The sequence below is a fragment of the Triticum urartu genome, chromosome 2A (assembly GCF_056163025.1).
Source record: "Triticum urartu cultivar PI428250 chromosome 2A, HENAU_Tu73, whole genome shotgun sequence".
NCBI lineage: Eukaryota > Viridiplantae > Streptophyta > Magnoliopsida > Poales > Poaceae > Triticum > Triticum urartu.
Window position 1 is genome coordinate 494,105,470 of NC_141874.1, and position 14,593 is coordinate 494,120,062.

General features: G+C 50.6%; 2 protein-coding genes across 2 annotated transcripts; both read left to right on the forward strand.

The window, feature by feature from the left end:
- Positions 1-5,922: 5,922 nt before the first annotated feature.
- On the forward strand, positions 5,923-7,238 carry LOC125541695 (uncharacterized). The gene has a single exon (XM_048705040.2). The coding sequence runs from the start codon at positions 6,223-6,225 to the stop codon at positions 6,964-6,966; it is 744 nt and encodes a 247-aa protein (XP_048560997.1). The 5' UTR covers positions 5,923-6,222; the 3' UTR covers positions 6,967-7,238.
- Positions 7,239-7,671: 433 nt separating this feature from the next.
- Positions 7,672-9,352, forward strand: LOC125541696 (Glutaredoxin family protein). Its single transcript, XM_048705041.2, has one exon. The coding sequence runs from the start codon at positions 7,893-7,895 to the stop codon at positions 9,165-9,167; it is 1,275 nt and encodes a 424-aa protein (XP_048560998.1). The 5' UTR covers positions 7,672-7,892; the 3' UTR covers positions 9,168-9,352.
- Positions 9,353-14,593: the final 5,241 nt, after the last annotated feature.

Sequence of the window (14,593 nt, forward strand, 5' to 3'; positions counted from 1 at the left end):
AGCCCCAGCTGCCGTGACCGCAGCTGCACTAGAAGTTATAGCCGCGGTGGCTGTCGAGCCAAGAACCGGCTGTGTGCCAGCCATGAAGATCGCCACCCTGTTTGGCGGCTCACGGGGGTCCGGAATACTGTCGCCATCGGAATAGCCCCCAAGCCTTCCATCTTGTAGCTGATACATTGAATTGGTCTCGCCCATGGACTCATCGTTAGAGCAGATCTCCGTCTCACCGCCAGAGACAGAGCCTTCCAACTCATCCCCATGGGTGAACCCAACGAAGACATGTCTTACAGCTGGCTGAGCTGGGGCAGGTCGTGCACGCTGAGCCGTCTCGATGATGTCGGTGCAGATGTCCGGCTCAAGGCCCGGCTCGCCGATCTTGCCGATGAAGATGTGGATTCCGCCGAAGGGGACCCGGTACCCGTACTCAATTCAGTCGGCCTCGGGGCCCCAACCTGCATCGTCGATGTAGAGCTTACCGCGACGACTCTTGGTCATCTGGCCCACAGCGTATCCCTTGAGCATTTCAAAGCTGCCCTTTAAGAACTCGAAACCACCATGCGCTAGCCCCACGGTGGGTGCCAACTGTCGTGGAAGTGTCACGTCAGATGTCCTCATTGAAGGACTTAGTTGTGGAGCCATTGCGACAAGGTTAGCTTAAAGGGGTTAAACAGGACAAAGGACACGGAGAGTTTATACTGGTTCGGCCCCTTGCGGTGAAGGTAAAGGCCTACTCCAGTTGAGGTGGTATTGATAGGGTTTCGATTACCAGGGAGCAAACATGCTTTGCCTGGCTCGCGATTTGATGTTTTCTTGCCATAAGCTGATGTCGGGTTGTCCCCTTATATACATGGGTTGACGCCTTGCGGCCTACAGAGTCCCGGCCAGCTCATACAACGTGTCCGGCTCGGTGACGTATCTTACATGCCTTATATTACAAGTCTACACATACATGGTTGTTTATATTTACGGGCCTTAAGCCGCCTCTGGGCTTGGGCCTTTTACAAGTCTAACTGTGAACCGCCATCTTGTATACATTTGGGCTTCATTTAGATGAACTGCCATTGTGGTTGACCCGGCCCCTCCCGGGCGGGTTATACCTGATAGTTATATGCCCAACAGACGGCGAGCATGGAGAACTGTAGTCGGGGCAAGGCCAGGGGAAGGCGGCGCGGGGCGCGCGAGGAGGCTGCGGGCGTGGCCGTGAGCGGATGTGGTTGCGGCAGCTAGAGGCGGCGCGGGCATGGACGGCTACGGCCGGGCGTAGCCCGGCTGTAACGCCCCGGACATACCCGCCGGTGGTCGTCACTCCTGGCGGGATCTAGACTGGCCCCATAGATCAATACTAGTCTTTTCTGCGCACTTTGTCCTCACTCGTGCGCACCCGGGAGCAACTTCCCGGTCGGTCACCCATCCTGACACTACTCCAAGCTGAGCACGCTTAACTTTGGAGTTCTGTCCGAATGGGCTCCTGGAAAAGAAGGAATTCCTTATTGATATGAGTAGTCTATCATCCCTAATAAGCCAGGCTATCACACCGGCGTGCCTGAACGGCTGGGCGCATCGGTGGCAGCAGACTTGGGCAGCAGTGGCAGCAGTCCGCAGCGGCCGGCACGGGGAGCGCGCATGGGGGGCACGGCAAGCGGAGCAGCGGTGGCAGCAGGCACGACGGCATGGGCGGGAAGCGGCCAGGCAATGCCGCGCGCAGCCGAATGCTGCCCCAGGGCGCGGTTGCGGGAGCTCGGGCGGCTGCACGGACATGGCTGATACGTCTCCAACGTATCTATAATTTTTTATTGTTCCATGTTGTTATATTATCATTCTTGGATGTTTCACAATCATTTTATAGCAACTTTATATCATTTTTTGGGACTAACCTATTGACGTAGTGCCTAGTGCAAATTGCTATTTTTTGCTTGTTTTTTACTTCGCAAAAGATCAATACCAAACGGAGTCCAAACACAGCGAAACTTTTTGGAGAATTTTTCTGGGCTAGAAGACACACGATGGGCCAAAGAAGTACCAGAGGGGTGCCCCGAGGGGGGCACAACCCACCAAGGCGCGCCTAGGTGGGTTATGCCCACCTCGGTAGCCTCCCGCACCGCCTCTTTGCTCTATAAATACCCCAATATTCTAGAAACCCTAGAGGAGGCGAAGAAAATCAATTCCAGCCGCTGCAAGTTTCAGAAACCACAGATCCAATCTAGACACCATCACAGAGGGTTCATCATCCTTATTGGTGCCTCTCCTATGATGCGTGAGCAGTTCATTATAGACCTACGGGTCCGTAGTTAGTAGCTAGCTGGCTTCCTCTCTCTCTTTTGATTCTCAATACAATGGTCTTTTGGAGATCTATTTGATGTAACTCTTTTTGCGGTGTGCTTGTTGGGATCCGATAAACTTTTAGTTTATGATCATATCTATGTTTTATCCATGAAAGTTATTTGAGTCTTTTGATCTCTTGTATGCATAATTACTTATAGCCACGTATTTCTTCTTCGAATCTTTGGTTTAGTTAGGCCAACTAGATTGATTTTTCTTGCCATGGGAAGAAGTGCTTTGTGATGGGTTCGATCTTACTGTGCTTGATCCTAGTGACAGAAGGGGAACCGACACGTATGTATCGTTGCTATTAAGGATAACAAGATGGGGTCTATTTCTACATAAATACATCTTGTCTACATCATGCCATCATTCTTATTGCATTACTCTGTTTCTCCATGAACTTAATACACTAGATGCATGCTGGATAGCGGTCGATGTGTGGAGTAATAGTAATAGATGCAGACAGGAGTTGGTCTACTAATCTTGGACATGATGCCTATATAATGATCATTGCCTGGATAACGTCATGATTATTTGAAGTTCTATCAATTGCGCAACAGTAATTTGTTTACCCACCGTATGCTATTTTTCTCGAGAGAAGCCACTAGTGAAATCTACGGCCCGCGGGTCTCTTCTTTATTATATTTGCCTTCGAGATCTATTTTTATTTGCTTTTATTTTCAGATCTATTAATCCAAAAACACAAAAATACCTTGCTACAATTTATTGTTATTTATTTTACCTCGCGTTCCCGCGAGATCTATTTATCCAATCTACTATAATTTTACCTATCTTTTTACCCGTGAGGGATTGACAACCCCTTTCTTACATCAGGTTGCAAGTATTTGTTCTTTATGTGCAGGAGCCGTTCACGTGGTGTTGCGTGGTTCTCCTACTGGTTTGATAACCTTGGTCTCATCACTGAGGGAAATACCTACCATAGCTGTGCTGCAACATCCCTTCCACTTTGGGGAAATACCAACGTAGTTCAAGCCACATCAGCGGCGAGCGCGGCGACAGGCACCGGCGATGGGCGCGGGAGGAGCCGGGCAAGTGAGGGATTAGAAGGGGAACAGTGGGGAACAGACGAGGCTCACCGGGAGGAGGTCGACCACGAGCTCGAGATGGCCGGGGACTTGCTGGAGCAATGCAACAACGGTGAGGCAGAGGTAACAGACATGTGTGGGGCAATGGGTAGTGGCGCGAGGAGGGGAAGAAGCTAGGGTTCATGGGGAGGCCGCGGTGATGCATCAAATAGGCGGCCAGGGGGCGCCGATAGCCGCCACGCACACCATGGCCGTGGATGTGTGCCACGGTTCCCCTACCTCCTGTAGCAGGAGGATGGGGACGAGGGAGGTGGGCTGGGCCTCTATCTATCTATCTATCTATCTCTTTCTTTTCTTTCATCCATTTCTTTATTATTTTCTGTTTTTAAATAGGTACTATTTTGTGTTAAGTTAATCCACCAAATGGATTTTGTAAAATATGAAACTTGGCTCATAATTTGTATTGTAATTTTGGACACTGCCATAAAAAGTTTGGGGTTATTTTGAAAACTTTAAAATCATGTTTGAATTTAAATGGTTCATTAAGATGTTGTTGGACCACTTCATAAATTACCAGGGATTAACTGGTGAGTCCAATAATGTTGGTTTATTCATGATAATTAGTTAGTGAATATTTGCAACATGACCACATTTTTATTTGACAGTTTGAAGAAATGAAAATTTATCTTGTAATTTAAATTTGAATTTGGCTTTGGTTTTATCAAGTGGCACTTAAGCTTGCAAAACATGGTGACAAGGCATCATTAGCATGAGGTTACTGTAGCTTGACACCAGGGTTGTTACATCAAGAAATTCACCTAGTGGAACAGTTTCATCAAGCAGAGTACTAGCATCATCACAAGTTTCATTTATAGAAAAAGTAGTATCATCGGTTACTTGTGGCATATCAGAATGAATAGCAGGCGGTGGTGTCGCAAACCTACTTAAAATAAAAGATGAATCAAGTGCAGAGGTAGATTGCAGTTCCTTACCTCCTCTCGTCTTAAAGGGCACGGTCTTGGTTCATGTATCTTTTTCTTCATAGTGTAAAATCCCAAGTGAACTCAATAAATAGAGCTATGCTCCCCGGCAACGGGCCAGAAAAAGGTCTTGATAATCCACAAGTATAGAGGATCGCGACAGTCTTCGAAGGTAGTATTTCACCCAAATTTATTGATTTGACACAAGGGGAGCCAAATAATATTTATGAGCCTTAGCAGTTGAGTTGTCAATTCAACCACACTTGGAAAATTATATTTCTGCAGCAAAGTGTTTAGTAGCACAGTAGCATGATAGTTTTGATAGTAGTAGCAACATTAGCAATGGTAGCAGGAACAATAATAATAGCAGTTTGTGATGATTGTAACAGCAGCAACAACGAAAGTAACTTACTAACTCAGGAAAGACCAATATGAGAAAAGAGTAGGCATTGGACCAGCGATGGATATTTATGTTGCATGAGATTCATCATATAACAGTCACAATCTAGAGCGATACACAATGGCTCCAATTCTTCGGTCGTATGTAGGCATGTATTTCGTATATAATCATACGTGATTATGATAAGAACGTGTATAACAACTTTTGTCCTACTCTCCTGTGACAGCGAGGCCCTAATGGAAATCTAAGGATAATTAAGCCACTCCTTTTAATAGAGAACTGAAATAAAGTATTAGCACATAGTAAATACATGAACTCCTCAAAATTCAGTCATCCCCAGAAACTATCCTAATTATTGTCACCTTAGGTCTACGGACCAGAACAATAATAGGTGATATAACTTGCAGATAGGATCAAAAACCCAAATATATTCATGAAAACATAAAGGGTTCACACCTAAAATCATGGCACTCGGACCCTAATGACAAGCATTAAGCATAGCAAAGTCATAGCAACTTCAGTCTGAGAATATAGTGGATACTAGGTGACGGCGACTCGGTATCATAAAACGGGATGATTCCTTTTCCCTGATTTTTTTTCTCCGCGAGACGGTACCTATGGAGTTGGACTTAGGGCAAACAAAGTCTACAAGGAGCCCACAAGCTCACTAGGCGGCAAATTTTTGTGTTTTGACCCTTTTCTGAAACCTATTCGAGATCTGACCCTGGTGGTAGGGTGTAACAGCCTACCGCCAGGGACCTTGGCAGTAGGAAACATCCCTACCGCCAAACATACCGGCGGTAGCCTGTACAACCCTACCGTCATGGACCTTGACGGTAGCAAAAGGGTCAGATTTTGAAATTTTATTAGACTAGGGTCAGATCTTGAATAGATATCAGAGAAGGGTCAAAACACGAAATTTAGCCTCACTAGGCGCTCTTACGAGTAGGACCCATCCACGTTCGAACCGGAGACCTCTTGTATGCAGTCAAATGCTCTACCACTAAGCTATGGACCCAAGTGATAAACTAATGCAAAATTGGTTTATATGATAATTACAAGTAACACTCGAGAAACTGAGTAGAGAGACCAATTCAGATGTGACCCAAGAAACCCATAGCCGGCGGTACGTCACAGTCACACCTCTCGCCTGGCGGTTCCATTCGGCAGCTCGAGGACACGAGAAAATCCACTTGCCGCAGAGCTGCTGACCTGCGCGCTGAAACACGCCATCATTCCATGGAGCAAACTCCAAAACTTCCCCGGTAACCCGCACCTCACTCAACGACCCTCCCAACGGCACTCGGCACTCGGCAGTCGCCACCGTCGCGGCGCTCCTCAGCCGAGCCAAACCTTTCGAAATCTCCACGCCTTTGTCGCCTCCCTTTTATACCAAACCTCCGGCTCCCAGAGTCCCAGTTCCCACCGTAGCAATCACTCACAACTGTTGCCTAGCAGCAGGCAAGAGGCAAGGATGCCACAGCTCGATCTGGAGTCCCTGTTCTGCGTCGGCGGCGGCGAGTCCAGGTCGACGAAGGTCGCCTGCGAGACCATCGCCTCCGACGTCGACGTCGCCAACGCCCACGAGCAGTCGCGACGGCTTATCTGGGCCTGGTCCGGGCCAACCGGCGCGGCGCTGGAGCGGGACGGGTCGACCAAGGGCGGCTCCAACCCCAAGACCGCGGCGGAAGAGACGGCGCGTAACAAGGGCGCGTCGAGGGCGCCGAGGAGGTTGGAGTTGGAGGCAATCGTGGTGGGCGTTCTGCCTGCCGGGAAGATGGTCGTGCAGCAGAGGCGCCCTCCCGTGGTCGGCCGCGGCTGGCGCCGGCCGGCCGCAGGGGCCAGGGTGTTCGCGAGCGAGGCCGTGGGCACGGAGCCTGCGTCCCCGAAGGTGTCGTGCTTTGGGGCTGTGCGGTCCGAGAGCCGCGCGGCGGCGCCCGCGCCTGCTGCGCCGCGCGGGGAGGAGGAGCAGGTCGAGGAGCGGAGCGGGTGCTGGGCGAGCGTCGCCTCCGCGCTTCGTGACTTACTATGCGGCTCTGACTCGGACGACCGTCAGGAAGGTGAATCTGGGGCGAGTGAATCGAAGCCCGCGGTGTCGGGGTCGCCGACGGTGAGCGGTCCAGTTCTGTTGCCCCCGCGGCCGGTTCTGGGTCTGGGAGACGTGAAGCAAATTGCTTCGCGGCGGTGGCCGGATGGAGATGGGCGGTGCTTGGTTTGAATCTCTTGCGTGCTCGAGGAACGGGAAGCACGGGAACAGTTGTGTACACATCTTCAGTTGTACACAGTCTTGCGTGCTTTGGTAGGCACGGGAACAGCTGTACATTCACGGTTGCCCAGGCGGCAACCAGCGTACTCCCCGGCTTGCGCCCGTGCTAAACAAAACCAAGCTTTGATCTTCTCTCGTGCAGTGTGTATGGACCCGTCTATTTCTTTTGTACAGCTAGTAGTAGTACGTACATAGTATCATTGTGCAAATCGGTGTTTGACTTTTGTATGCAGTTTCACTTCACTCTTTCTTTGGGGGCACAATCTCATCACTCGTTCACTGGTCGGAGAAAAAAACAAAGGCAATGTGTACTACTCCTATATGGCAGCAGTACTCCAGAAGTAAATTTATTTATCTCATCGGGAAGAAAAAGGTACTGGTACAAATGGTCAAAAGATGAACGCGGCTGAAACGAGGAAATAAATGCACTTTTTAAAAAGAAGTAAAACTGAAAAGTCTCAGACTTTATGGGCTCCCACGCGAGATGGAATGAAATGGGAACCCAACCCAGTGAGGCAGGAGAGGCCAGCCCAACCCAATACTGCGCGACTCAACGGATAGATACATGCCGACACGGGCCGCGCCACTTTTTTTCGGTTCTCCCCCATTCGATTCGACCGTTGGAATGGAGCGAAGGCACCGCACCACACGAGGAAAGTAGTAAAAGAAAAACTAAATCCGCAGCAACCGCACACACGCACTTGACGACCGTTGCGCCACTACACAATACAAACACCACAAAATCTCCTCGATCCAGCCAGTCATCAGCCCGCATTCTCTCTCGCCCACTGGTCAACAAAGCCAAAGGAGGAAAGAACGCCGTCAGAGAGAGCAGCGAGGAGTGCTTCTCCGTCGCCGACGCCGTCGCCGCCGCGCCCATGGGGTGCATCTCGTCCAAGCTCCTCCCGCCCGGGCCCGGAGGCCGCACCGGCGCCGCGCGCGCCACCGTGCGCGGCCGCGTGGACCACGTCGTCTCCCTCACCTCCACCACCTACGGCGTCCTCGACCTGCAGGCCAAGCACGGCGCCACCGCCACGGCTGGAGCCAAGGACCTGCCGTTGCCGCAGGAGCAGGAGAAGCCGATAAGCCGGGAGTGGAAGCGCGCGTCCGCCAGGCGCCCGCCGCCCCTCGTCGTCCCGGACGCCAAGAAGCCGGCTCCGGCGCCCAAGCCGGAGTCCGGCATGGAGGTGATCAACGCGTGGGAGATCATGGCCGGGCTGGAGGACGCTGATTCGCCTGCCAAGAAGCCGGCCAAGCCCGGCCGTTGGTCTCCCGCCAGGGTCCTCGCCATGGCCCTGTCGTCGCCCAAGAGGTCGTCGACGAAGCGGAGGAACACGCCGGGGAAGGAGAACAGCCCGCTGCAGCGTTGCTCCGGGAAGGAGAACAGCAAGCCCAGCGACGTCGCCGACGAGGACAGGGTCCTCCGCCCGTACAACTCCATCGACAACTCCAAGCTGTCCAGGGCGTCCAAGAGATTCTCCCCGGGAAGCGCCCGGGTCGCTCGGAAGCCCAACGCGGCCGAGACCGGAGGCATGTCGTCGTCGCGCCGGAGCCTGAGCCCGCTGTTCGACCCGGAGCTCCTCGCGTCCATCGAGCGGGAGCTGTCGGAGGAAGGCGCGCACATCAAGCGAGTGATTGGGTCCGAGAAGCCCAAGCAGCCGAAGGTGATTCCGGCGATCGTGGCGGAGGGCAAGTGCCCGCCCGGCGGCGCGGACGCGGTCGTGCTCTACACCACCACCTTGCGCGGCATCCGCAAGACGTTCGAGGACTGCAACGCGGTGCGCGCCGTGATCGAGGCCCACGACGTGAAGGTCATCGAGCGGGACGTGTCCATGGACTCGGGCTACCGGGAGGAGCTGCGGCTGCTGCTGGGCGGGCGGGAGCTGCGCGTGCCCGCCGTGTTCGTCCGGGGCAAGCACGTGGGCGGCGCGGCCGAGGTGACGAGGATGGAGGAGGAGGGGAAGCTCAAGGCGCTGCTCCAGGGGCTGCCGCGGGCGCGAGTCTGGTGCGCGGGGTGCGCCGGCGTGAGGTTCGTCATGTGTAGGGACTGCAACGGCAGCCGCAAGGTGCGCGTGGACGGCGAGCGGAAGGAGACGGTCCAGTGCGGCGAGTGCAACGAGAACGGTCTAGTCCGGTGCCCCATCTGCTCGTGATGAGGTTGGATTGTTTGTTTGGTGTTACATTGGGTTGATTTGCTTGTCTACCCGTCGTATGGTGTTTGGGCCTCAGAGGCTCTGATTTTGCGATGTTCTTGTTGCGCTCTGCAACCTGCTAATTAAACACCTGTAATGCGTACCCGTTCATATTGATTCGTATCTAATTAAATTGCTTTTCATTCTTTCCTATTGAAGCTGCTTTCAGAAGGGTCACTGCCTATTGCATTTTCGCTGTTTTCTTTTTGGAGAAGGCATCCAAATAACGTCTTAGATCTGATCACTAAACGCCCCGTTTGGATGTATGCATCCAGAGATAGGGCCCGTTTGGGAACACTCCGGCTCCCAACTCCGCGGAGCTGAAGTGGTGGAGAAGAGCAGCGCGCAGTTCATTTTTGCGGAGCAGCCATTTCGTCGATCCTTGTTTTGAGCGCTGAGCGGAGCTGAACAAGCCCGTAGTATTATGGAGCTTCCATAAACTTGAGGAAGGAATGGTTGTTGATGTTTAATGAGAAGAATGGCTCTTTATTTACTAGAGACATTAAAATTGTGCGCTAATCCAGCCCTTCTAGATCATCATCATTTTCACGATCGAGTCTGGACTTATGGTCGTCTCTAAGCATTGATCTTCGCTTAATCTCCGTACTTCCGTGGCAAAATCCTTGATTTGCTATTAATCCGGCCTATTGGACCCTGCGTCTTTTGTATGTGGTCGATTCAACATCCAAGTGACGAAACCCAAATGCGACCTCTACTTATCCCCGTCCCCTTCTTCCACTCTTGCCCTAAGCCTAATCGCTACACCGACGAAGCGGGGTGAAGGGCAATGACGGTGAACAACCCCTCCTAGCGACCTGGATCAGCGCCATGGAACCGAGCGTGTCTCCCTTTCCCAAGCTTGAACTCGAGCGACAAAGGACACCACGACTTGGCAACGCTACTAGTAGAATCAGCGTTCTAGGCGAGCAACCATACAGATGGTCGTCGCCAAGGTTGAAAAGAGTGCTAGGCGTAAGCAAGGTAGTTGGCCTTCTCCTAGCACCCTAGATGCAGCCTAGATGTAAATATAGTTTTGGCTATCGGAGTATCTTTGAAATACTATACGTGTATCGATATGAATTTAGAGCATATAAGTAGGTAAACTACTGAAATCTCGCCCATTTGGCTTGTTAATATCACATTATTTATCGCTTAAATGGACAATTTATTGCTTGTCGTGCCTAGAGTTTCGTTTATGCCTAGCAAGGCATTTGATCATGCCTGACGCCTAAGCGTGCCTAAGCGCCTCCTAGGCGTCGCCTTTTCCAACAGAGGTCGTTGCGGTTCCATCCTCTCTACACCTCGGTTGTTTCTTCCACCGGTAGAGTTCTTCCCTCTCTCCTATACAATATGCTTATAGTGGCGAGGGCCTTAGGGAGGTATGTTATCTTGATCCATTCGTCTCCCTAGCACAGTAATCCATCCAGACTTTTCACCTTTATGATGCGTTGGTGGGCGTCGTGGTAGCTCCCTCTTCTCTAGAGCATGCGGGAGGGACTCTAGCTCAAATAAAGGTCTCCTCTCCAATATTAGCGATGAATAGTATTGGTTGTCAGAGGTCTATTTTTCATTGAAGCGGCTCTATGATACTTTATTCTATTGTTGCAGTTCAGGACATCATTGAGGCGTGTGTGTAGGTTTCTTTTCCACATATATGGCGATTGTTTGCTCTAATAGTCAAAAAGGAAAAACAAATTCGCACGTAGACTTGAAAGCAACACACCTATTCCAAACTAAAAGGATTTTGGGCCTCATGTACCAATTAGTTGTCAAAATCTAGATATTTGCCTCACTTCCTTGCATTTTCTCTAGATAAATGTTTTCCACAAAGGGTGGTTTCTTTGGATAAATCTGGAAAGATAAATATGGCCCTTCTGTCCTTCCATTCCTAAATATAGTGCACATAAGAAATTTTAAAAGTCAAACTTTGACTACATTTATAGAAGAAAATATCAACATTTATAATATTAAATAAATATCAATGGATGCATCATTAAACATATATTTATGTTATATTTATTTGGTATTATTTTTGTTGATAATTTCTCACTAAACTTGGTCAAACTACATTTTGGAATAGAGGGATACTGAATTTTCCATACAGAAGAAGATAGAACCCAACTAATTATGGTAGGATATGAATTGTCAATTCCAGATACGTCGGAAGTTCTGCCCTCATGTCTATTGTGAATTGTAGTGAACGAGTAACCCGAAGTCACTCACTAATTGATGGTACACCATTCAAACAACCACAAAGCAAGTATTGCGGCTATTACAAATAACTGAAAGTCCGTTGGCCAAGCGGCGCGACATTCAAGAGGTTGAGTTTTTTCGCTATATGTGTTAGTCATTTGGTCGGATATGCTATATGTGTTAGTCATTGGGCCAGGTATGCAGCTAGTTGACCATGCATTTTCTTTATTGTGTGATTATGCGGTCACATAGTTCTTAAATGTAGAGAAGAAGCATTTCCTCTTCATGCATTATTGATTATTTATTGAAGTTGAATGCGCACCCTAAGTAGCTCAATGTCGTGGCCAACTCCATCAAGAATGTCGTCATGTTCAGTGTAGGTGAAGATGGTGATCCAACAAAAGGCCTTGCTCCGGCCAGAAGGATGGCTAGGAACCGGGGGAGGAAGCGGGAGAGGAGAAGGACAAGCAAGAAGGTGCAATGACAAAGTACGACCAAGTTTACAGATAGGTTCAAGGACATCATGACGAAGGAGACATTTTTTCCGACAAAGGGTGGATTTTATTGACTCAATATGAAGCATCAAGAGAATACAAACACAATGAGTACACACCCGGCCTCTGCATAACTATGATGCACACAACCAATACCAACGCGCACAACGCAAAAACACGTCGGCTCATAGCAAAGTCATACAAGGCCAAAGCTCTGCCTATGTGTGGAAAAAACCCGAAGCGATCAAATCCGCGATCGACAAGCTATGACAATGACCTTATCCACACCAACTATCTCATAACACCACAAGGACGACAAGATTCTTCAACAGCAACGCCTTCATAAAGGGATCCAACCACCAAAGGCCAGATTCTAGGTTTTCACCCTGAAGAACGGTCTCGGCATGTCCAAGCAATGCCTCCAATAAGGTAACGATGTAAAAACATCGCCATTGCCAGGTATAACCAACCGTACCTAGGTTTTCACCTCGGAGCTCGAGACCGGGTGCTCAAGTAGCACCACCATCAAAGTCACCATGCGTTGTCACCACCGCTTTCTCTCGATCCCAATAGCTACATGCGTGACCATCATCTCTGCACAACAATACCCTCTGTGTCAAACCGTTGTTCGTAGATTACACCTCGTTGTCAGGACAACCACCAGATCTGGAGAAGAAAACCCTCGCGAAGACCTTTTAATGGCCACTGCAATTCACAGTGAAGACACCACCACCGCCCGGAGTGGTCACCACACGATACAATATGGTGGCACCACAATCCAGGGTCGAGAGATCGACCAACGTCAGCACCAGATCAGATCGAGGAAAGGAGCCAACGCGTCCTGGACTTGGCCGAGTGCGTCCTTGTGCGAGACGGCAGGCCAAACAACCGAGAGCTAGTGGCTGGATCGAATCCACCTATAGCCCAGGGATGTTGCAGTCACCTAGATAGCATCATCACATGTTGGATGGGCAAACCAGCCCAGCTTGGATCCATTATGTGATGTGTGTTGCCGCTGGGTATTTTGAACCAAGTAGAGCACGCCGCACCTGCAACCGTTTGAAGATCTGATGTCCGCCGCCGGTGCTCTGCGGCTTGTTGCTACCCGATATCTGCACAAGGAACCTCGTTCTACCGTCTAGCCGCAAGAACGGGCCCCGCCGCCGCCACCGACGCACAGGCTTTGCCTGGCGCCAGCCTCCGGCGGCGGCGAGGGGGAAGAGCAGGCAACGGGGGTCGAAGGTGTTGCGGTTTGGGTCGTCGCCCGTGTCGCCTAGGTTAGGTGACCTGACGAAGGAGACATGAGTCAAGCACAATGCCGTGAAGGAGGAAAAGAAGGCCGAGAGGTTTGACAAGCTCATCTGGTGCAAGAGAGGATAATCAAGCTCCTAGAGAAGAAGGTTGAGCTCGCGACCACTTTGAATTACACCAAGACGTTGGCCATGAAGATGTAGGGCTTGGATCACAATGCCGTGAAGATCGTGCAAGCCTATTGTGCTAGGATGTTGAAGCGCTTGACGGTCGATTTGCAGGAGCCAACCGCACGGTGAAGAATCATCTGGAAGGCCAAACAATGAGTTTTTATTTTCTGCACAGACAGTCGGACTGACAACTTTTGGATTTTGTCGCATGTATAAAACTTATAAACATCTGATGTTTTTTGGTTGTGATTGCATATATTTGCACTTTATATAATTTACTATTGATCTAATATGCATGTCAAATGGAGGAAGGTGAATTTGGGAGTAAACAGGGTGCTGTTTGGATTGTGACTATCTTTGCCATATGTTGCCACATGATTTTTGCCACACTTGCCACACTTGTCTTACTTGAGTTGCTCAAATTGTTAGCCACACTTTGGTTTGCCTAAGGGAATCTTGTCACACTTTTTGTGCCTATGACATGTGGGGTTCACTGCTCATAAAAAATTGGGAAAACTTTGTTTATGCCACTCTAGCTTTTGCCAATTTTGCTTATGCCACTCTAGGATTTCATCTCTCACTTTTGCCACTCCTAGCTTTCGATAATATATCACAAATGCCATTCTGTTACACATTCGTTAGTTGACTGTTTATTCTATCTAGTTGACCAGGAGAAGAGCTGTCAGTATTTGTAAAAATGACACAGGTTGCCCCTACTGACTTGTGGGGCCACTTTGTAAGTGACACAAATAGAGAATACACACACACACGTTCCCTAAAAAAAGAATGACCTAGGCCGCATCCACTAGCCGCATCGACACCACACACGGGCCGCATCCACCAGCCGCGCCCGCATCCATGCCGCGGCGTCCTCCTGCTCGCCGCCACCGCGGCCACACTCCACCGCCCGCCGCCGCCGCATCCACGTCCCCTCTGGCTTCCCGTCCTCCGTCCTTGCTGATGGATCGCGACTCTCAGGTCCCCCCACCACGGCGCCCTACTCCGACCTCGCCGATCCATGGCGCACCTCCGCCCTTCCCTCTGCGGTGCCCATCTCCGGCCTCCCTCACCGACGCGGTCCGCAGCAACGGGCTTGGTTCCTCTTCTCCAGCCTTCCTCCCTGACGCAGTCCGCAGCAGTGGGCTTGGTTCCTCTGCTCCGCCCTCCCTCCCCGATGTTGTCCGCACCAGCGACGACCCATCCTCTACACCGACCTCCCTCCTTGACGATGTCCGCACCAGTGACCCCCCCTTCCTCTGCATTCAACAGCTCACACGGG